This window comes from Heloderma suspectum, chromosome 2 (assembly GCF_057233095.1).
Source record: "Heloderma suspectum isolate Gila_16-S chromosome 2, 16-S_ref, whole genome shotgun sequence".
NCBI lineage: Eukaryota > Metazoa > Chordata > Lepidosauria > Squamata > Helodermatidae > Heloderma > Heloderma suspectum.
The window spans coordinates 139,806,919-139,831,276 of NC_139459.1; the positions used below are offsets into that span (position 1 = coordinate 139,806,919).

At 43.9% G+C, this 24,358-nt stretch overlaps 1 protein-coding gene across 14 annotated transcripts in view; it reads left to right on the plus strand.

Moving 5' to 3' along the window:
• The window catches only part of WRN (WRN RecQ like helicase), a 90,583-nt gene extending 66,434 nt beyond the window's left edge, over positions 1-24,149 (plus strand). For 4 of the 14 annotated variants that reach the window (XM_084835033.1, XM_084835037.1, XM_084835034.1 and 1 more), the window contains 7 exons: positions 1,359-1,473; positions 8,001-8,132; positions 12,486-12,648; positions 13,370-13,593; positions 21,276-21,407; positions 22,654-22,794; positions 23,523-24,149. In XM_084835033.1, the coding sequence (XP_084691159.1) occupies positions 1,359-1,473; positions 8,001-8,132; positions 12,486-12,648; positions 13,370-13,593; positions 21,276-21,407; positions 22,654-22,794; positions 23,523-23,645 (1,030 nt within the window). In that variant the 3' untranslated portion in view covers positions 23,646-24,149. The other 10 variants (XM_084835035.1, XM_084835039.1, XM_084835036.1 and 7 more) reach the window with 8 other exon arrangements.
• The last annotated feature ends 209 nt before the right edge of the window (positions 24,150-24,358 follow it).

Genomic DNA, 24,358 nt, shown 5'->3' on the forward strand with positions numbered 1-24,358 from the left:
CAACCCCATGTATGCATGAATCCTATTTCAAATAGTCAAGCATGAGTAGGTTTGGACTGGGCTGTAGCTTTTGTGCATGCCTTTCCCAGCCAGTGCCATCATTAAGTATCTGTTTTCAGCTTATCCAGTAAGTACTTTCACATCTTGCTGAGACTCCCCTTTTTCTAGGATCTTTTCTAATGTTGAATTATAGATCAGCAAAAATATTGTTCCTATTCTGAATTGGTTTCTATCTCACTGTATATGGTATATATCAACCCTTTTCTGTTAGTGGCCTTGGCGTCTCAGCTAGGGTGCCCAGGTTGTCAAGAGTTCCCTCCCATATGCCAGTTCATTTTCAAAATAGTCAGTACAGATCCTCAGTGCAGCGAGCCTGAAGAAAAAGGACCCCTGTCAGGAGAGTACAACCTTCCCCAACCTGGTGCCCTATAGATGCTTTGGACTGCAACTCCAGCATTTCTGACCATTGGCCATGTTAGCTGGGGCACCAGGTTGAGAAATACTATACTCTCCTGACAGCTGTTATAAGACCTTTGTCTTCAGTCGTGCTCTACTGACTTCCACTCAGACCCTTTAGGTCAGCCTTCCCCAACCTAGTGCCCTTCAGATGTATTGGACTACAACTCCCAGCATCAAACACATCTGGAGAGCACCAGGTTGGGGAAGGCCGCTTTAGGATATCAGGTTTCTGAAGACAGTAAGGAAACAATCACAAAATGATTCAGGTAACTTGCCCAAGGCACGTGACTTCATGGCAGAGGAGAGGTTCAAACTTCATGATTCACAGTTCAGTCTTCTAGCCACTATACCACACCAGCCACATGTACATATCTGACCTGCTATACAGTGGAAACGATTCAAACATTTGGCTGATAGTTATAATCGATTAATATGGGTGTGTGAATCAGCACTAAATAATGTTCATCAGATAGAACTGGCCCAAGATAGAGGACTTGGCCCATCTGAAACTGTAACCTTCTTTAAACCTGGACAAATTAAGAATAGTTTACAAATTGTTTCTATTGTATTTTCCATGTCCAATCATGTTGTATTTTCTGCCTGTATTGCTTTTATTATTTAGCCCAACAGCATGAATATGGTGCTCATTTGTCCCTGTTCCTTTTTTATATGATTAGAGTGTTTACCTGTTGTATTTTATATGTCCATTTTACATTTCACTTGGGGAAAATAATCTTGAGAAGTTTGTAGGATCTCCGAGAGAGGTTGACTGTTTCATTATTAGCATTGATGGTAGTAATTTGTGGGTTTTATTTGTTAAAACCAGAGTTATCATCTCCATACACTTAATGCATCAAAGCCAAAGTAATTAAATCACACGTCTTCAACATTTTTTTCAGGCCTACAACTGTGGATAATATTAAGAGAGTTGATGGTGTTTCTGAAGCAAAATCTACAATGTTAGCTCCTCTCCTGATCACAATCAAGGAGTTCTGCCAAGCAAATAATTTACAGGTCAGATGTAATTGAATTCAAGACTGTTTCCCCCCCACCCCAGCATTCTTTAATTTAGCTTTCAGAAGGTGAACCAAGATTGGCAACATTCTGTCACAGTTGTAATAATGGACTGCGTGATGAATGCTGTGGCAGCACTCATGAATCCACACATGAAAACATAATCACACTATTTCTAACAGCTGTCTTGTTAATGGTGCGCCCCAAACTTAATATTATCCTCAGTTGGCAACAGATGAATGCATATCAAGACCGGGCTTAAAAAAATATGTCTCCACAAAAATCTGGAAAACTTACCAGCTTCTCCCATAATCCATTCTTCTTCTTTGCTTTTGTCATGCCCCTGCTGGAGGAATCCTCCTCTGAGGAGGAGCTAGAGACAGACAGTGCCAAGGAACCACCCATGTCAGGAGATCTGGGGGAGCCTGGGCCCTCAGAAGAGATCACCACTAGTCCACCTCTGCAGGACGAGCAGAATTCTGCCTCTGAGGCAGAGGCTGGGCGACCACCTAGCCCCTGAGAGTGTCACCTCCTGAAGAGGTAGGTCAATAGGGCTCCTCTGAGAAGTAGTGCTCGATTACAAAGGAGGACTCCTTAGGAAGAAAGGACTCCTCAGGAGCAAGGTTCTCCCGAGTAGGACTTTTGCCAGACGGCCTGTAGCACACTGCAGCTGAGCCTTGGGTGGGGCTCAGAAAGCTCTGGCTATATAAGCCTTTGGCTTTAGCCTAGCCAGTGCTGGAACAACATCAGTCATCAGCTCCTGTGCCTTGTATCTTGCTTTCCGGACCTTGCCTTGTGATTGGCCTTCTGTGCTACTGACCCTTGGAGTCCTGCTTCTGGACTGTGTATGGTGACTTGACCTTCGCTTGTATCTGGGCCACTCCTGCCTTTGCCTGATCCTGGACTGGACTGGAAGTTTTGTGTATGACCATTTGCGTACTTTGTTGCCTTGCCTTTTGGATTGCCCCATAATTTGCCCTAATGCTGAGTCTGATTCAGTCATAGCAGGACAGCTTTTTTCATCTGGGTCCTCAACCAACCAGGGGAAAAAACATTTAAAAAGAAAATAAACTTATGGATTGCGCAATCCTATACTGAAGATTCGCAGGCTGGAAGGCTGCAGGATATGGCAGAAAGCCCGTTGTACTAGTATTACTTAATTACCCTCAGCCAGAGGAGATAGGTTGGTCCAGCTCTGGAAATGCTGGCATATTTGCACTGCCAGCAGAGAGGCTAACACAGGGTGGGATGTGGATGGGACTGGAGAGGAGGGGACACACAACACACCATATCCCTCTCAGACTCTGATCCAACCCGATGACAGCACAACTTTGCACTGACCACAGAGGTGATTTAAGGTAAAAGTCACCCATTGAACAGCATGGAGGCAAAAAAAAAATACTGTCACCCACCTTCTGTCTGTCTAAAATTATTTCTAGGCTGCCTGAGGATGGAATCTCGCCTTGCTCATGCCATCACGATGGAGTATAGGGTACGGACTAACCACACTAACACCAGTATATAACCTCCTGACAGAGAGACCATAACTTGGATGACAAGACATTCGGCCTGGGGCTGTATCACTCCAGCCTTGTGTTGAGCACACAAAGGGGAACCTGGGCAGTGGGAACTCTCGAGAAAGGGCACTTTGCTTAAACAGACCACACATAGAAACAGCACGTTGCTAACATTTGCCTTCTCGGAACTCTTATGGCTACTCCACCTCAGGACTCCAGACACAAACCCCCACCAGAAACCCCCACTCCAGTCCTACAACTTGGGGCGCAAGGACAGAGCACTGCCTTCAGGTAACCAAGGGAAGGGGGAATCCATGCCAGAAAGCATATTTCCTGCAGATCTCTCCCATTTCTTTCCCTCAGTCCCCATGCTATGTATGAAAACTGTATCAGTGAAACAATCCTTCCTCCCCAATAGCTGGGAGCCATTTCTCTCACGCAGGAGATGCAAGAGTAACATGCACCCCCCATGCAGGTAAGCTCAGCGTTGGTGAATGCCAGGCACTCAATTCCAATGATTGCTACTACTGGACAAATGCTCATGAGCTGCTTTACCTTGCAGGATCACAGCCTGGACACCTGGAGCAGAACAAACTGTCACTGCACACAGAGAGTTGCATAGCAACTCCCTACAGGGGAAGGGGCAAGTATTGCTGAGATCAGACTCCCCCCGCCCCCCCACTATGGTCTCCCAGTGGTGAGATGGGGTGAAGTGGGGAGGCTGGGGTAAAGGCACTGGAGGAGCGCTCGGAGGCACCACTCACTTTCTCTGTTGCTCCTTTACAAACACCTGCTGTGCATCCAGGGACCATTACGCTCCCCCTCTCCCCCCTCTCTCCCTTTGCTCCCTATAGGCAGTTCTCCAGTAGATGCAGAGGACAGGGGCTTCTCCCCTCTCCCAGTCCTGTGCAGACTCTCCCTGCTGCCAGCAGCGATGAACACTTCCGGCCGTTTCTCGGCGGGATGGCAAACCTCCTTGTTCCAAATATGCTCCTGTGCCTTTGCAAGCTCCGTGACAGGGCTGTGCCACAGGTGCAGGTGTTCCAAGTGTGGAGCTGGAGCCAGGAGGACGCCACAAGTACTACTATGCAGTTTCTCATGCAGCTACCAAAGGCACAGGAGCCCTGTCTTGCGCAGCCCCATATGTGCGTCTTTTGTACTTTCAGAACTAACTCCATCCAATGCGCTTTCAATAAAGGCTTTCACTTTTGCCGCATGTGTTGTGTCTTTTAGCCAGGGGTTAGTAGACATAGATTCCTCTCTTCCCCACCCCCCAGTGCAATCTCATTTTAGCTGGCCTCAGGTTGGGACACTGAATGGAATGGGGCTGGGCTGGGCTGGGCTGGGGCGGGCAGGGTTCTTGTTGCTACCAGGGCTTGGGGCCAGTGACTTCTCTGCTTACTCAGGCTCTGGGAAGTGTATGGGGCCGTCTTCTCAGAGTGGCCCATGAATTGACCAGTGAGCATGCGTGCACCACTCCCCCACCCACCCCACACATATGCCCTACACACCTGATTGGCTCACGTACCATAGTCTCCGGTGCACTTATGCATGTGTGGGCCCTTCTCAGCCTTTCACAGTAGGAAGTCACACCCTAGATTTGAACCTGGACCTCTTGGATGTGAAATCTGAGCTGTTCCAGCAGGCTAGCATTTGTTCTACTACCAATGTATTCCTGGTGTATGGGACTGGGTCTTCAGGCTGGGAGATGACAAATGCTCCGTCTTCTGCTATGGGTGAGTGGGTAGGGAGCTACTTTGTGGACTTTGCAGTGTGGCTACAAGTCCAGGGAGCGCCCTCTGCCTGCCTCTGACGCGACTGCTGCTGGCCAGGAAAACAAAATGTGAATAGGGCCATGGTGGGGTTGAACTCGTGTCTCCTCTTTCCCAACCCTGTGCTCCATGCAGTGAGCTACCAGAGGTTGCTCCTGCAAGAGTACCATTGTAGCTTCCCTTCTTGCCTGTCCAGGTTCCTTCCCTTTCAAGGCAAAAGGCTCCTCACCCCCCCAAACAGGCCTTGAACCCTTGCCCCAGGAAGGCCAGTCTCAATACAGGCCTCCACCCAAGGTAGCTATTTGGATGTTGAGTTACGCTCCCTGTTCCTGTTGTGCAATCATAAGAGTGTTTCTGAGCAGTTTGCGTCTGTGTGGGGGTGGGAGGGTATGAGGGGATTTGAACCCATGTACGCAGAGACTTGTTCATTTAAGAAGGGCTTCTTGTCTCTCCTTGCTATTCTCCGGAACTCTGCATTCAGTTGGATATATTTTCCCCTTTCTCCCTTGCTTTTCGCTTCCCTTCTTTCCTCAGCTACTTGTAAAGCCGCATCAGACAGCCACTTGGCATTCTTGCATTTCTTTTTCTTTGGGATGGATTTCGTTGCTGCCTCCTGAACAATGTTACGGACCTCCGTCCATAGTTCCTCAGGCACTCTGTCTATCAGGTCTAATCCCTGAAATCTATTCCTCACCTCGACTGTATATTCATCAGGGATATGATTTAGGTCATATCTGAATGGTTTAGTGGTTTTCCCTACGTTCTTCAATTTAAGCCAAAATTTTGCAAGAAGCAGCTCATGATCTGAGCCACAGTCAGCTCCAGGTCTTGTTTTTGTTTTTTTTTGTTTTTTGAAGAGATCTCTTCAAGAAAATTGGATCTCTCAAGGGAACGTTTTGTGCAAAGACGGGCATGATAAAGGACAAAGAAGGCAGGGACCTAACAGAAGCAGATGAGATTAAGAAGAGGTGGAAAGAATACACAGAAGAACTATACAGGAAAGATCTTAATGTCCTTGATAGCCATGATAGTGCGGTCACTGAACTTGAGCCGGACATCCTAGAGAGTGAAGTCAAGTGGGCCTTAGGAAGCATTACTAACAACAAAGCTAGCGGAGATGACAGTATTCCAGCTGAGCTCTTTAAAATCCTAAAAGATGATGCTGTTAAAGTGCTGCATTCAATATGCCAACAAATTTGGAACACTCAACAATGGCTGCAAGACTGGAAAAGGTCAGTTTACATTCCAATTCCAAAGAAGGGCAACGCCAAAGAGTGTTCAAACTACCGCACAATTGCGCTCATTTCACAGGCCAGCAAGGTGATGCTTAAAATTCTACAAGCTAGGCTTCAGCAGTATATGAACCGAGAACTACCAGAAGTACAAGCGGGGTTTCGAAGAGGCAAAGGAACTAGAGATCAAATCGCCAACATTCGCTGCGTCATGGAGAAAGCAAGAGAATTCCAGAAAAACTTCTATTTCTGCTTCATTGACTACGCTAAAGCCTTTGATTGTGTGGATCAAAACAAACTGTGGCAAATTCTTAAAGTGATGGGAGTACCAGACCACCTTACCTTGTCTCCTGAGAAACCTGTACGAGGGTCAAGAAGCAACAGTAAGAACCAGACATGGAACAACCGATTGGTTCAAAATTGGGAAAGGAGTACAACAAGGCTGCATATTGTCACCCTGCTTATTTAACTTATATGCAGAGTACATCATGAGAAATGCCGGGTTGGATGAATCAGAGATCGGAATTAAGATTGCTGGGAGAATTATCAACAACCTCCGATATGCAGATGATATCACCCTAATGGCAGAAAGCGAATAGGATCTCAAGAGCCTCTTGTTGAGGGTGAAAGAGGAGAGTGCAAAAGCTGGTTTGAAACTCAACATTAAAAAAACGAAGATCATGGCATCTGGCCCTATCACTTCCTGGCATATAGAAGGGGAAGAAATGGCAGCAGTGACAGATTTTACTTTCTTGGGCTCCAAGATCACCGCAGACGGTGACTGTAGCCATGAAATTAAAAGACGCTTGCTCCTTGGGAGGAAAGCTATGGCCAACCTAGACAGCATAGTAAGAAGCAGAGACATCACCTTGCCAACAAAGGTCCGTCTAATCAAAGCTATGGTTTTCCCAGTAGTAATGTATGGCTGTGAGAGCTGGACTATAAGGAAGGCTGAGCGCCGAAGAATTGATGCTTTCGAACTGTGGTGCTGGAGAAGACTCTTACGAGTCCCCTGGACTGCAAGGAGGTCAAATCAGTCCATCCTAAAGGAAATCAACCCTGAGTGCTCATTGGAAGGACAGATACTGAAGCTGAAGCTGAAATATTTTGGCCACCTAATGCAAAGAGAAAACTCTGGAAAAGACCCTGATGCTGGGAAAGACTGAAGGCAAAAGGAGAAGGGGACGGCAGAGGATGAGATGGCTAGATAGCATCACCGATGCAATGAATATGAACTTGAGCACACTCCGGGAGAGAGCGCAGGACAGGAAGGCCTGGCGTGCTATAGTCCATGGGGTCACGAAGAGTCGGACACGACTGAACAACAACAAACACAGAGACTCCTTAGGACTCCCAGTGACTAGGTTCTTGCTGTCTGCACTGCAGGAGCTCATGCAATGGAAGGTGCTGTGGGGCTGGCTGTATGTGTGTTGTGGTGGGGGTGGGGGGAAGGACTAGATGTCTTGGGGGAGTCTCCTCACTGCAGTCAGGCAGCCATGGCTTCTTCCATGGCTGGTTGACATGGCGGTGTCATTGCCATGCAAGCCTGCGATCTGTGGGAGTTGGCAGTGTTGTCATCATGGCCACTGGGGATATGGTGGTCATCACAGCTCCATTCTGTGCTTTTCAGAGTTGCATGTTTTTCCTTTCTTGTTTTGTTCTGGGTGAGTATAAGAAATGGACTCAGTTACACAGACGTTGTGGCAGCATATATGGTCTGACAGCAGACCATATGTACTGTCAGACCATATAGAGTGGGGCCATAAGATTGCTCGGCCCGAGTACTTTCAGAAGAGACAATAAAGGAAGCTTTCCCCCAAAACATTATTTTTCAAAATACAGCTTAGCTTATCTGTTTAGCTTAACTGTTAAACATTGTCTAATTTGGGAAAATAGAGTTCCATTCTTCCTAGTGCTGTTTAGCCCTCAGCATTATTTGTTCAGATAGTGGTGTTCCTTAGGTTTTTGGATGTTTTAAAAATAAGATCTTGCTTGTCATTGTGTAGACGGACCTCTTCAAGACTTCAGTATCCAGAGATCAGCCAGATACAGTCCTTCAGAAGGATGGTGGATGCAGCGCTCTAACAGAATCAGAACACATAACTTACACATTGTTTCAAGGAAAGAATATGTCCTTGGTAAGCTCTTGAATATCCAGCTGTGTTTCATACCTGCACTAGTTCAGTTGAGTGCAGCCTATGTAGAAATTTGGGGCACTATCCAGTGCAACACTGCTGCTAACATAATTATGTTTTGCTAGCATAAACAACTTCTAGCGCGATGCCAACAGTGCCTGCTGGCAGAACAGATTTTCTGGGGAAACCCAAACCGCTATTAGCTTGCATTTGAGGCTGTTTATGGTAGTCCAGCGTAATTTACGCTAGCAGTAATATCACATTGGATACCACCCTTGATTTAGAGAAATTAAGAAGTTATCAGACTGCCTGCTGGCCATTTATTTATTATGGTCCCTGTGGCTTGGGGAAAACGTTTTGGATCAGTGCATACCAAGTTGTCAGGAAGGCAGAATGTTGGGTTAAAGTTTTGGTTCTCAGCCAGGGCAGTGAACGTTTTTTCTGTTAAGGGCCACATTCTGTGGGGGCTAACATGTCGGGAGCTGCATGCCAGCAGTGCTGGGGCCGGGGCCAGACGTAGGTGGGACTATGCCCTTTCTCTCTTCCCCCCACCCTCTTTTCTCTCTTCCTCCACTCTCTTTCCTCCCCACCAAACAGGCTGCCTGGGTGGGAGAGATCCTTCTTGCCAGAGGTCTGAATGGATCATTTGCAGAAGGCTTCCCTCCCTTCTTTCCATTGCTCTGTCCATTTTTGACTCCTTCCCCTGTTTTTCCCATCCTTGCCAGAGGTCTGAATTAATCTTTTGCAGAAGGCTTCTCACCCATCACTCCATCTCTTTTGGCTCCCCCCACCCCCATATTTCCCCTCCCATCTTCCTCTTTTTCAAATCCCCCCCCCCCCGCATGAAATTAGGCCGATGGCCACATGCAGGTAGGGTGTTGCCCACCTTCGTTCTAAGCACTGCTTATCTGGAAATACAAGGCTGTCATTTATGTATCTGTATGAGAGACTCATGGAATCTCTCCATCCCACATGGCTGTGATAAGCACGCATGTACCAGAGCTACATAACATCACATTACAGGGTGTTGGCTCCCAGGTGTATGTGTGTGCGCGTGCACACACAATTGGGGAGGGCTGTTCTGCCAAAATCAGTGGCACTTAGTTTCAAGCAAGTGCGTTCAGGAAGGAAGTACTGGGGTTACCATCAATACCCCTTATGGCTCCATAACAGGCAGAAATTAACTGGTGAAGCATTTCTTAGTACTGAATCTCCATATAAGAAAAAGTTTCACTGGTTGATGTTTTACTGTCATCCAATAGTTAAAGACACAAAGCCCCAGTCCATAACTACAGTGGTGACCCTAGGGTGTATGTCTGAAGCACAACCTTTAATGTTTGCATGGCCATGTTAGACTGTTGTAGCAAAAACAAAGAAGCATCTTACAGGCTAAACACTTTCTGTGATAGGAGCTTTTTGGGGGCTCAAGTCCACTGTTGCATTTTACAAAGGGGGCTTTGGTCCATGAAAGCTTATCTTGTTTAGGGCGCAACCCTATACGTGTTTAGATGGAAAAAGGTCCTACAACTCCCAGTATTCCCCAGCTAGCATGGCTGGCTGGGGATTTCTGGGAGTTGTAGGACTTTTTTCTGTCTTAATATGCATAGGATTGCACCCTTAATAGTATTTATGATATCATAATTGTTTTTACTGCTCAGTGCTGTATTCCTTGCTGTATTTCTCACATGGCTTTGAAATGTATATTCTGTTAAGACTACACTGAATGTTTGTTTGCCTGCTTTATTTTGGGGATGACAGGTCCGAACTATTTCCTCCAACCCACCTAAATAATTTGATATTCGCCTTTTATCATTTGTTTGCTGCCATTCCCCCCCCCCCCCAATTGGTGCTTTGGTACCATTTTTTCCCTGGTTCCACCTTCCTGGTAACAGTTACTAATGCAGGCTGGGGCCCATGTAGTCAATGTGGTGATTAGGCTAGGTAGCAATGCCACTGAAAGTAAGTTGGCAATGATTCTAGGATCAGTATTGCCCTTCCTCTGAACAGAGGACTACTTTTGCTCCTTTTCAGAGCAGCACTGCTAAACTGCCATTTTTTTCAGCACTGCCAAAGGTTTTCATTAAAAGTGATTTGCCCCCTCCCCACTTTTTGGCTCAGCTCTGTATCTTATTTTGCCACACTTATTTGTCAGAATGCTTCTGTACAGTGACACTGGGTTTGCTTCCTGCTTGAATCCCTTTTCCCAGGAGGGTTTCTTGTTAGATAGCCAACAAATTTTAAAATGCCCAAGGACTAATTAACAAGGAGCAATAATACAATTAGTACTAGGTAATTTGATGCCTTGTATCAAATAACTATTGATTACGGCATGCACCCTGGTGTCTACTGTCTGGGAGAAAGTCGGCAAACATAACATACAGCTACCGTCTTTATGGGAAGAAAATAATTGTCAAAGTGTACATAGACAATGCATAAGAGGCTGCTTGGTATTTTTAGTAAAGTAAAGTTAAAAGAACCAAAATTAAATGTATTCTGTAGTTCTAGTACTGGTATATAACCTCATTTAAAACCCAAATCTTTTTTCACCAGGCACGTACCACTGTTGTAGAACCACACCAGTACATCCAACATTCAATCTTTTTGTTTTTAAAATTCCAGCATTATTAGATGCAAAAAAATACTATATATTCCAGGCCTGCACAACTTGTGATCCACAAGGCCAATTGCAGCCAGTAAGCCACATACCTGTGGCTCACCAGGGATGTGATAGACCTGTCATTGTGGCTGGGACTGCAGGAAGACAGGAATAATCAAACACCTGGGAGAGACCACAATACATGGCTGGAATGCTGTGTTTGGCTTGGTGGATCATAAGACTGATATATTTAACAGTTGAAATTGTCATTTAACTTTTAGCTGTAAGACAATCATGAAACTCTTCCCATGTTGCCAGATATTACTGGCAGACAATCGGGTCAGACTATATGTTACAATAAAATGGCCATCGTGTGTCAAGTTGTCCCCCTCCACAAAGTGTAGTAATGCTTACCTGTGTATTGACACTGCCATGCTGTGCATTGTCCTGCCAGGAGCAGCCAGTCCTGTGGGATGAAAGAGGGAAATGTGCAGCATGATGATGTGAGGACACAGGCATGTTTTACTACACAGTACAGAGGAAGAACTCCACAGAGCTGCTATTTTTGGTGGCCGCTCCAAATTTATTGTAACATGTAGTTCTGCCTGAAGTTTCACTGTGCCTGTAAATTCACGGTGGAAACACAGTGAGGCAGAAGATTTTCTAGCCATTTATATAGTGCATTCCAGTAATTTGCATCCATTATAATAATCCTTATAAAAGACCTGTAAAATAACTAGCAATATTATTGTGGACAGGAGGCAATGGCTGTGAGAATACTGGCTTGTTTAAAACCACCTAGTGGATTCATGGCAGAGGTGAGAGTTGAACCAGGGACTTCCTGACCCAGAGATCACCCTCTTAGCCCTATGCAACAGAATGTCCATCCTGGCTAGAGAAAAGAGCCCTGCCCAGAAAAGAGAGACGGGCTTATCAGCATGGTCTCAGGGCCCTCTATGTGCCTGTTGGCTTCACTCTGACTTGGAGAATGGCTATTAAACACAACAGGGAAAGGGAAGATTGTTCTGGTGGCTCATGAGGATGCGTACAGAATATGCCCAGTTCTGATCTGTCCTCCTCTCTTAATTAAGCTGCTTTGCTGAGTCCAGACCCAAAGTTTCTTCATGCATTGCCATCTGGAGCGTTCAGACATAACCCTGTCTGTGACATTTAGCTCTGGTTCCAAGGTTCTCTCAGAATATATTGTCAGTATGCTGGCAAGCCCCATTGCCAGTTTACTGGGTATGTATATATTAGGTTCCTCACAAAACCAGATACCATCGTAGAGCAAGCCTAATACTTCACTCTCAATATGGTTTATGCAGAATTCTTATTTCCAGGAAACACTCTCATACAAGATTTGTCTCTTGGTTTTTTTTTTACTATAAAAATACCAGCATAACAGTACTAAATACAAAGCTTGTGTGTTTGAGTATGCGAAGGCCATTCCATTCAATATATGACAGTAAACCCTGATTTGCCAGTGTACACATGACAGAGAGCTGGAACCAGTCCTGGCTCTCTGAGAGTATACTTGTATGATGTATGAGTTTCCAAACATATTGTTGTTTCTTTCACACACAACACATGACATTTTTATGCTTCAAATAGTAATGTGTGAAGCAATCCTGAGATGGTTAAAGAACATGATTACTTCTGTTTCTGAGGACGTACATTTTCAAGTACAAAGATTGGATCTCTCACTTGCAGAGACCAGGCTTATCGACCTCTCTGGATTTCTCCTCTTTTTGTTTCCCCAGAGGAGTATAAGCGAGAGCCGGTCCTTACCTCTTACAGTGGTTGGCACACATTTATCCCAAGCTTTGAAAGCTGGATACCCAGTCAATTTAGAACGTGCTGGTCTGACTCCTGAGATACAAGAGATGATCACTAAAATCATCCAAAACCCTCCCATCAACTCAGGTGAGAAGTTCAGCCCATTTCTGTAGCCTCTAATAGATGGAGCTTTTGAAATATGGATATAAAAATCTTCAGTACCACTGAAGGACAACACTGTACAGTATTTAATCACAAAGATATGGGCAAATTCCTGGGCAATACTTAATCACGGTTGACATTAATGGGGCCGTACTAATTGCACCTCATAATTAAGCTGCTTGTGTTTTTATCAAAACACTTTGATTTTAAATTAGAAGCAGATGGTCTCATCTGTAGGACCTGCAAATTCAGTTTCTTAAATCGGGATTTAAATATTCAGAATAGTTGTGATCTGACTCGTAGTTCTTTTCCACTGCCGTTGAAACAATGAGATGTTGGTGGAGAGAGCCAGTGGGTTTGGCAGGGAGAATATGTAGAGAAGACAATAATTTTGGCTTTCACTGGTGTTTATCAAGTGCAATGAGGTCAGAATGTGCATTGGATTGATCTAGATTTGTGGGATTCCAACTTTACAGCATTGGGGTTGGGATGTGCAACAATGATTGGAAATCCCCATTGTTTTATATAAAACTTGATTTTTTCCTAGGCCTTTAAAAAGCTGTCATAGTTAATCTGCAGTGAATGGAGTATGTCAGTTGATCTACACTTCGTTAAATTTGATTTTTTGAGAATTTGAGTGGCTCTTCAAAGTGACCCTTCTCCTTCAGAAAACAATTCTTATATTAATGTTCTTTTCCCTTCCAAGATACAACACAAATGAAAGCCATTAGAACACTAGTTCCTGCAAACATTGAACTGTATCTTATAAGAATTACAGTTGCACAGCTGGAGAAACAGTGTAGAAGTCAACAGCTGAGGCAGCAGAAGGATTCAGAGAAGCAAGGACCACCTCAAGAGCCTGGTTATCTACAGTCAAGTACAGGATCCTCACAGAAGAATGAGAAGAAAATTCTGTGGATTGAAACTAAGGTTTGTAAAACAAGTTATAAAAAAGAGAAACTGCAAGAAAAGGACAGAAAGCACAATCAGCATTGGTCTTTCAGTGTTTTTCCAGTTCTTTGATCTGATTATTTCCATTGTGCTTTAGGGCCCAGCTGTGTCTGCAGCTGTTTCATTGTGGCAAATAGATAGTAAATTCTCTTCAAGGAGGGACAGGATCGGGCAGAATATTTATTTATTTATTTACAATATTTTTATACCGCACCACATCAAAACATTTCAGAGCGGTGAACAACAAGATGAAAGAATAAAACACTATGTTAAAACAAAACATTTTAAAAGAAACAAATTCTGAATTTAATAAACTGCAGCTGGTCACTTAAGGAAGGCCTCTTGAAATAACAATATTTTCAGGAGCAACACAATGTTGGCACCTGCCTGACCTTCCAAGGCAGGGAGTTCCACAGGAAGGGGCCACCACACTGAAGGTTCTTTTCCTGGTGGACTCCAGCTGGGCCATGGGTCCATGTGGAACCACCAGGGACATGCCCTCTGATGACCTCAGTGGCCGGCCAGGTTGATAAAGAAGGCGCTCTCTCAGGTATCCTAATCCCAAGTTGTTTAGGGCTTTGTACTAGTACTAAGACCTTAAACCTGGCCCAGTAGTGAATAGGCAGCCAGTGCAGTTCCCTCAGCAAAGGAGTTGCATGCTGAAAAGGGGCAGCTCTTGACAACAGCCAAGCTGCTGCATTTTGCATTAGCTCCAGCTTCCAGGCCAGCCTTAAGAGCAGCCCCACATACAGTGCATTGCAGTAATCCAATCTTGAGCTTACTGATGCCTGTACCACCATGGCCAAGCTATCCCTGTCCAGGAGAGGCCATAGCTGGCGAACCAGCTGAAGATGGTAAAAGGCACTCTGAGCTGCCGCGACCACTAGGGCCTGCAGCGACAATGATGGATCTAGGAGTACCCCCAGACAACAGACCTGTTCTTTCAGAGAGAGTGCAACCCCACCCAGAACAGGCAATGAGCCTATCTCCCGCACCCGGGAACCACTCATCCACAGGGCTTCCGTCTTGCCAGGATTCAGCTTCAGTTTATTGGCCCTCACCCAGCCCATTACTGAGTCTAGGCACTGATTCAGGACTTGCACAGCCTCTCCTGATTCAGATGTCACAGGGAGGTAGAGCTGTGTATCATCATACTGATGGCATTTCATTCCAAATCCCCTAATGACTGCTCCCAGCAGCTTCATATAGATGTTGAACAACACTGGGGACAAGATGGTATCCTGTGGCACCCCGTAGCTCAGTTGCCAAGGGGCCAAGGAATAGTCACCCAATGTTACTCTCTGAAATTGGGCCCGTAGGTAGGACCAGAACCATTGTAACGCAGTGCCTCCAGTGCCCATCCTATGGAGTTGATCCAGGAGGATACCATGGTCGATGGTATCAAAAGCCGATGAGAGATCTAGCAGAATTGGCAGGGTTGTGCTCCGCCTGTCCTTCTCTCGATAAAGGTCATCCATCAGGGCAACCAGTGCTGATTCAGTCCTGTAACCAGATCGAAACCCAGACTGGAATGGGTCTAGAATATCCCAATCTGATGTTGTACGTTCCTCATTGTACATGGCACTTGCGGAAACAGGGATCAGGTTGGGCTGCTATATTGAATTTATGTTTTAAGGTCACTGTCAGGGACTACAGGGAACATGATGGCCAGGTAGCAATTTCTTACTTCCTGCTCTATGGGGATGCAGGCAGTTCAAGCTAGGATACAAGCACCATGGATTCTGGAAGTCAGCTAGCGTTCCCACAGGAATTGTAATGATTTTTTGTTGTTGTTTTTCTAAATCAGTGGCTGACAGATGAGACCCTTTTACCCTTAGCAAATGTGGACTCAGACTATATAGCACTGTATTTTTTTCTAAATGAAAAATGTCCCACAATCATGATCATTTCATTAGATTTAACTTAAATTGTAATGAAAATTTGCTACACTTGCATCCTAGTAATTGTGTTATAGAACATAACATTCTATTCAGTGAGGAAAAAGAACAGTCAACATATAGCCCTTGAGTCTGGAAGTAGGCAGAGATTAATCTCTACTCTGTTCATTGCAGGAAATTTAACACCAAGACTGGGCTAAAATGATTTTTTCCCAATTAGAAAATGACAGCTCTGCAACTGACAAGTTGGTTTCTTGGGCTTTGGGGTTTTCAGAGAATGTAGGGAATTCCCTGGAGTCAGGTGATCTCAGAGAGCCAGTCCTGTACCACTGGCTAAGTTTGTTGTACCCCTTCGGTCTGGGCAAGTCACTGCTGATGGAAACTGCTAGGCTGCTTTCTGGCTGTTTCCGTGCCTGCTTTCCTACTGTCTGTTTGCCCCTTGCCAACTGTGGTGTTGGCTTAGGCTTCCTCTCCGGGCTCCACAGATAGGCTTTGAGATGTTGCGGGTGATGTAAGATAATTTAATAAACACAGGCCAGTGCTCTTCATTGTTAGAAGAGGAAAGGAAGTACTTCTCCACACAGTGTGTAGCTAAACTATGGAATTCACTTCCACAAGATGGCCACCACTTTGAATGGGTTTAGAAGAGAGTTGGACAAATTCCTTGAGGAGAAGGCTTTCAATGGATACTAGTCAATGGATACTAGATGGTTATATGCTACCTCCAGTACCAGAGAAAGTATGCCTGTATACACCGGTTGCTGCTGGGGAACATGGGCGGGAAGGTGCTCTTGCACTCATGTCATGCTTGTGGGTTTTCTGTGGGCAGCTGTTTGGCCACTGTATGAACAGAATGCTGGACTAGATAGACCTTTGGTCTGATTCAGCAGGGTTCTTCTTCTGTCCTTAAGAAAATGCCATCTATTTTTTTTCCTCTTGGTATCTGTGCAGTGTTCACTTGAATAATCAGTTTGACTGATTTTTTTTTTAAAAAATTGATTTTAAATGTGCCTGTGATTCATTGTGCAGTGGATTTTAAAAACATACAGTCAGGGCCAGAAATATTGGATCAAGGATAACTGTTTTGGTAGTTGGCCTCCGTACACCACCACATTGAAGTTGAAAGGAAACACACCCAGATGGGAGCAAAGTCAGGTCTTCCAGCTGTAATTCAAGGGGTTTGACAAAAGTGGGGCACTAACCATTCAGGAAGGACAGCCAGTGGCATACACCCCCCTCCATCATTGGTGACTCATAAGTAATGGAACGAATGGCTGACAAGCAGCTGCATGGCCAGGTGTGGCCTGTTTCCTGGGTACCCCATGACCCATCAAGCAGATAAAAGGCCTGGAGGTGGTTCTGAGTGTTACATTTGCATTTGGTAGCTGTTCACTGCAACTCTCAACATGATGTCCAAAGAGGTGTCCATGCGAGTGAAGGAGGCCATCATTAGGCTGAGGAAACAAAATAAACCCATCAGAGAGATAGCAAAAACAGTGGGAGTGGCCAGTACAACAGTTTGGAACATCCTGAAAAATAAGGAATTAACTGGCAAGCTCAGCAACAGCAAAAAGCCTGGAAGATTATGGAAGACCACTAAAGTGGATGACCGCAGAATTCTGCTCATGGTGAAGAGGAACCCTTTCACAACATCTAGCCAGGTCAAGAATGCTCTTGAGGACGTAGGCATGTCATTGTCAACATCTACAGTCAAGAGACGGCTTTATGAATGTAAATACAGGGGCTTCACAACACAGTGCAAACCACTGGTAACACTCAAGAACCGAAAGGCCAGATTAGCCTTTGCCAGCAAACACCTAAAAAAGCCTCCCCAGTTCCGGAATAAGATTATTTGGACTGATGAAACCAAGATGAACTTGTACCAGAATGATGGGAAGAGAAAAGTATGATGAAGGAAAGGAACAGCTCATGATCCAAAGCATACCACATCATCTGTCAAACATGGTGGAGGCAGTGTTATGGCATGGGCATGTATGGCTGCCAATGGAGCCAGGTCACTGGTGTTTATTGATGACTTGACTGCTGATGAAAGCAGCAGGATGAATTCTGAAGTGTATAGGGCTATACTTTCTGCTCAGATTCAGCCGAATGCTGCCAAACTGATAGGACGCCGCTTCATATTGCAGATGGATACTGACCCAAAACATACAGCAAAAGCTACCCTAGAGTTTCTGAAGGCAAAGAAGTGGGATGTTCTTCAATGGCCAAGTCAGTCACCTGATCTCAACCCCATAGAGCTTGCTTTTCACTTACTGAAGACAAGACTGAAGGCAGAAAGACCCACAAACAAGCAGCAGCTGAAGGCAGCTGCAGTAAAGGCCTGGCAAAGCATCTCGAGGGAGGACACTCAGCATTTGGTCATGTCCATGGGTTCCAGACTTTGGGTTCCAGACTTCAGGCAGTCAGTGACTGCAAAGGATTTTCATCCAGGTATTAAAGGCGATCCTTCAGTTTGAAATGATGTTAGTTTGTTCCATTACTTATGAGCCACCAACGATGGGTATGTGTGTATGCCACTGGCTGTCCTTCCCGAATGGTTAGTGCCCCAATTTTGTCAAACCCCTTGAATTACAGCTGAAAGTCCTGACTTCGTTCCCATCTGGGTGTGCTTCCTTTCAGCTTCGATGTGGTGGTGTACAGAGGCCAACTGCCAAAACAGTTATCCTTGTTCCAATATTTCTGGCCCTGACTGTAGTTAATTATTTTCATAGACCAGAAGCATAGAATTGGAGGAGGCCTTGTGAGCCATCTAGTTCCGCTCCCTGCTCGGAACAGGAAACCCAGAGCTAGAGCATCCTCTATAGATAGCTGTTCAGGCTATTCTTGAGGAGATCCAGCATGGGGGAGCCCACAAGCCCTCTAGGGAACTGGTTCCATTACTGGACTGTGCTTACTATTGAGACGTTTTCTCCTTGTGTTCAGTTGAAATCCACCCCTATGTAACTTAAGGCGCTACCTAGACAGAAAAAAGTCCTACAGTTCCCAGCATTTCCCAGCCAGCATGCCTGGCTGTGGAATACTGGGAGTTGTAGGACTTATTTCTGTCTAAACATGCAGAGGATTGCGCCCGTAATCCTATTAAATCTAGTGCTGCCCTCCGGGTCAACAGAGAATAAGTCTTACACCTCTTCTGTGTGACAGCCCTTCAGGTATCTGAAGAGTGCTATTACGTTTTGAATAGGATTTTAACCAAAGTCGTTCCAAAAAACTGCCATTGGGAGGAGTGATTATTTCTCCTTCTCTCTTGCACAAGAGAGGGTGCCTACTATGAGAACAGCACACATCGTAATTTCAAAAGAAGAAAGAATATGTGCTCCTCCAGAAATATTGTTTATTCATGTGGAAATGCATGCAGATTAATTAACAATTAAAACTAATCTGATTAATTTTTAAAGGTTTCTTGAATGGGGTGACAGCCCTACTTATTACAGCATTAGAAGAACCAAAATGAGCACAAAAATTCACAGCACCACTGATTAAAATTAGCTTCTACTGATTAATAAGCAGCTAAAGGTTTACTTGATCAATCTGCTGATTAAATCAATTGAAATTTGAAGCTGAAGGGAAAAACACTCTGGCCCCATCCATCAGCTAAGGGCTGCTGCTGGGGTGTGTGTGTGTTTTCTTATTACCTGTGTTTGAGTTATATTTAATGCCATGTAGCTGAAGGTAGTAGCTTCATCTTGAAGGGCTTGGAATGAGTTGAAAATACCATTCTCCGAAAATAATTGGGATGGGTGAAAAAACACCCTTTTTAGTCCTTGCCTTCCAAATCACAGGTTTATGGCCAATTAGAATACGTAGGTTCCCCCATAAAGCAAGTTTGCTGTGGGTTTAAGAGTCAGACCAAAGTTGTGCTGTTCTCTCCCCGCTGCCATGCCCGTCTTGTTGCTCAAGCACAAGTGATACCTGATCTGTCCAGTTCTGGAGGCACTTTGATCCCAGTGCTACCCATTTTTGTAATGATGTTAATGCAGTGAAGCACTCTGAATAATATGGTCACAGCAGTGAGTCCTAACTAACAGTCTGGCTGCTACATTTGGGACCAGCAGTAGTTTCTGCATGCTCCTCAAGGACAGCCCCATGTACGCCTGGATGTTACTAGAGCATCTAGCCTGAATGTTACTAGAGCATGGATTTCTGTACCCAGGTCTTCTCTCTCCAAGAAAGGTGCACTCAGCTGAATCTGGTAAAGGCACGGTGAACAACAGGTGCTCTCTGAACATCCAGCAGCAAAGCTGGATCAAACAGCACCCTCCAACCTAGTCCTAAAGGGGGAGTGCAGCATCCTCTAGAAGGAGCCAAATAGCACTTCCCCAGATTGGCAAACCATTCGCCAGCAGCACTAGTCTTTTATCTGGTTGGAGTTTCAGTTTGTTAGCTACCATCGAGCCCTTTGCTAACTCCAACTATCTGCTCAGAATATCCACAGCTTCAGCAAGGAGAGTAAGTTGATGTAAAGGAGAGAGAGAACTAAATGCCACCTTGAACCCCTTGGAGGAAGGGTGAAATAAAAATGCAGTAATGATTTAGTTTTCTTTCAGAAAAATGGCTCCACAGCAGCACCTAGAGGCAGGAAGGGAGAACTCCAGTTATCACCCCTTGTCATGGCCAGTAAATGCTAACTTCGCTGGTATAGGAGTCGGGTTTACGAATAACGGTGCTTGGTGCTAACTACATAGGAAGGGGAATCATTTAGATATTTGGAAAGTTTTCATTTATTATATTTTACATTTCCTATGTAATATATATTAACATATCAGCCTTGTAAATAAGCCCACAAAAATAACTAGCCTGAAGGTAGTTTTACTCATCTGCTGAGAGACTAGTATGTCTTGCGTTTCCAGTGGAGCCCCCTCCTCTGTGGCCAGCACAGAAACACAAGAAGCTGGTCAGAAAATAAGCTGACTTGTGCTGCTCTGATGGTGAAAGGCGAGTTCAAAGAAAGCCCACTTCACTTACTTACTTACTTGTGGGGCAGGAATCACATTTTCCAGCCGGGCTAATGTCCTCTTTTTCTCCCATCTTTTCTACTCTCCAACATTGGTTCTGTGCATGGAAGAGCATTGCATAATTAGACAGAAGACAAACTTCACCTGACACAAAATGTTGGTTGCAGCCTCTGGGCTAGAACCTTGTTTGGGTTCTCTGCTGTTAAATCTGTTTGTGGTCATGTTATTATCTAGTCAATGAGACAAAGTACTAATTGATTTAGTAAGGTAAAGGGTTGGGTGAAAGTCCATTTTCTGAGCTGCTTTCTTTAAAATGTGCTAGTCATATTGGCAGCAGAGAGAGGCTCTGGGATTCCTTCCCCCTTTTTCTGTTGTGTGGAGATTTAGTTTGTGCAGTCATGTGATTGGACCGTATCCCAGTTTAAAAAGAAGGAGACACAAGCTGTCTTGGAGGAAGCTAAGACTCTGAAACTCTTTGTTTTATTCATTTCCCCTTTCTCATTTGTGGTATCTTGCATGCTGCAAACTTACTCAGCTGACTTCTAAATCTCGGGTGTGTTGTTGTTACCTCCTGTTATGATTGGCTCACACCATTAGAATCTATTTTTGTTTGGCTTAAATGTTTTGGTAATATATTTGTAAGCTCCCTTGAGGGGCCCAGTTTGATTAGTTGATGACATTTCCTGTTCCTTTTGATGAGATGCTATTTGCACTTCCTATCTATCATGGATATTTTAATAACAGTTACATTAAAGCCAATGCATTGATACAGTTCTTGTTACTCTTCTAGGGGGAGTCAGTCAAGCCAATTATACACAAATATAATTCTGGATCTAGTGCAAATATAAAACAAGATACCTCATCCACAGATTCTTCATCTTCAGTAACGATGAGCAGAGCTGCAGGCAGCCAAAGTACACAAGTAATAGTCTTCTCCCATTAACCTCTGTGCATTTGTCTGTTAGCTGTGGAATTCAGGCAGTGTACTCTCCGCCACCTTTAGCCCTCCACAGTATAACTTTTTCACAAGAATAAAAACTCATGTTTTTATCTGTGTGCCTGGCAGCATGAGTTTGAGTGAAGTTCTCCTCTCAGCCCAAGAGCAGGCATTTAAATCTCTCAGTTCTATGACATATTGCCAACTCTATCACTTGTCTGCTTATGATATGGAGGGAACAGATTTGCTTAAGTAAATATAGTACCAGAAACATACTGACCTTAGAATTTTTTTTAAATGTACAGTTCTTTAAGCTCCTTATATTGAAAATTTATACATTTTAATTTTATTCATTTTGCCCTTGATTTTCCTTAGATTTTAGCTGGTCTTGGATTCCTTCCTTTTTATACTTCATTTTCATTACATAGATTTCCCACAAGGACATGTTTTTCTGGTGTGCATGTCAGCCGTCTTTTTGGCAGCTAATTTTTTTGGCAAGGTATCACAATGTACAAGGGATTCATTTTTTTATCTTTAAATTCGATGAAATGTATGTGAATTAAATTTGTTCATTATAAGTATTATCCAGTACTTCTGTACATTGAGGCTGCATCTGAAGTAAGTTTTTGCCATTTTGTCCCTGCGGAAAATGATGCCTCCACTTTTTAGATACTGATGCATTTTTCATAGTTCTTAGAGATGTTGCATTGTTTCTTCACCCCTCATCTCAGTAGGCTTGAACCCAAAATATATTGTCCTGCAGAGCCAAGTTCATGCAGAATCATTCTGACACCTACATTTGAGGTACCATTTAGGCAGACATATACAAAGATTACCATGAGCTGGTTCATGTCTGTATGTTTATAACTTCATGGTTTGCATGTGTCAATGAGCATTCACAGATCAAACATCAGAAACAGAACCTTTGTATCATTTGCAATAGCTCAAACCGCAATGCTTTTCAATAGAAAATTCACACGTTCAGCTGTGAGTCATCAAATGCTGAGACTTTAAGTGGTGTACATGCGTGTTCCATCTGACCCTACACATGTAGCATTCAAATAATCTACGCATACACATTTGGTCATACAAATTATCACTTGAACGGTATGTGTGCAATATTAAAACACATCTGGTCTTAATTATATTAAATCATTTTCTATTTAAGCAATGTTTCTTGTTCAGCCTGTCAGTGGAAAGCTGTTTATAAATGTTTCTTCTTCTTTCAAAGGCAAAGAGCAGTAGTGAAGAGCAATTCCTTAGTGCTAAACAAGGCGTCCAAAGCTGTCAGAGCTCTATCAAATTGGCCTCATGGAATCAACCTTCACTCAGTGCCGAGGAAGAAGATCTCTTTAGTGATTCCCAGTCACAGGTAACTGTGTTTCATAAGTCATCCGTAACAGAATTGGGCAACTTTTGTGTTCTAGAAATGGTCAGTGGTGAGACCCTGAATATATTTCATTGCCTTGTTTTTTGAGATGTTATAGCTAGGCTCTTAAAACTCCATTACATATCAGAGCTTTTGGCTTGGGCTCCATCATGCTACCATCTCTGTATGAGATGAAATTGCTTTCTAAGCTGCCGGGTGGAAGCCTGCATTATAACATATAGCTTACTCCCTAGCCTAACTACTTTTACATGGTTATTGGGCAGATAAAATGGAATAAACCCAGTATGTGATGCCCTGAGCTCTTTGGAGGAAGGGTAGTAAACTCATCAGGTCTAAATTCATATGACTAAAATGTTATAATCAAAGACTGCTGAGAAAGCTGCTAGGGTTGATAGAACACAAACTCTCTTAAGGAGCTTCAGGTGAAGATTGTCAAGGCACAGGGTGGCACAGTACAGGGGTCCCCATAGGGAAGATTTCGGGTGACAAGCAATTGCCCAAAAGGACAAGTTGCAAAGAACAAGTAGCTGTCAGTGTAGTGTGGTAGACTAAGGAAACCTGGATTCAAATCCCCACTCTGCCATGTAGGTCACTGGATGACCGATCCTCCACTTCAAAAACCAGGCTGGTGGGAATTCAAGCACTTGACAATGTGAGTAAACAATGGTGTGTGATAGTGAAATAATGTGTTTGTGATTTTTCTTTTCTAGACCTTAAGTCATCCTTCAAAGAGGAAGTTACCCGAGTGGTTTGGTACCTCAGAGGGAACTATTCCTCGTGCTAATACTTCTAAGAAATCCAAAGGAGGAGGAAGCAAAGGTCTCTTTGGTTGAACTTGAAGTTATCGTAAAAATACATGTATATATTGCATCTGGTTTGAAGCTTTGTAGTTCATTCACCCATTTCATTCAGTCTGACTGTTCTTTAAAATAATGGATTAAGACAGATCATATCTTGCAATGTTTATTCCTCTAAATGTGTGCTTGGAATATTGGTATGTTGAATAGCTTCTATCTGAATTTGACAACCCTGGCAAAAGGACACTCTGAATACATGTTGAAGGTCAGCTGAAGCCCCCGGAATATGAATGTACCACCTCAGGCTTCCTCAGCTGCCCTGCCGATATTAGTAGGATTACAGCTGCATGAAGTGGGCAATTCCATCTTCTTTATTTGTGTTATATATATATGTTCTTTATGTGACTCCACAGTTGGATATTGTGGTGCATTACTAAATTGTTATCATGTATATTATTACTATTGTTAACATCAATTATTTTCTTTAATTTCAACTATTTTTGGCACTTTCTTATAAGAAATAAAACTTCTTAATAATTAAATGTTGTGGTTTAGTTCTATAGAGTTATGAATATCATGGTTTAGTTTACAATGAGAAGTAAGTCAAATGTTAAAATTCCTAACACTAAAATTCAGGTATGTCTAAGAAATTGCTTCTTCAAATAATTCAAGCCTGACCCTAACGAACAATATCTCTCCCTTCTCACACAAAAGCATACTAAATCTGACTTTTTATCTCACTTCTGTTA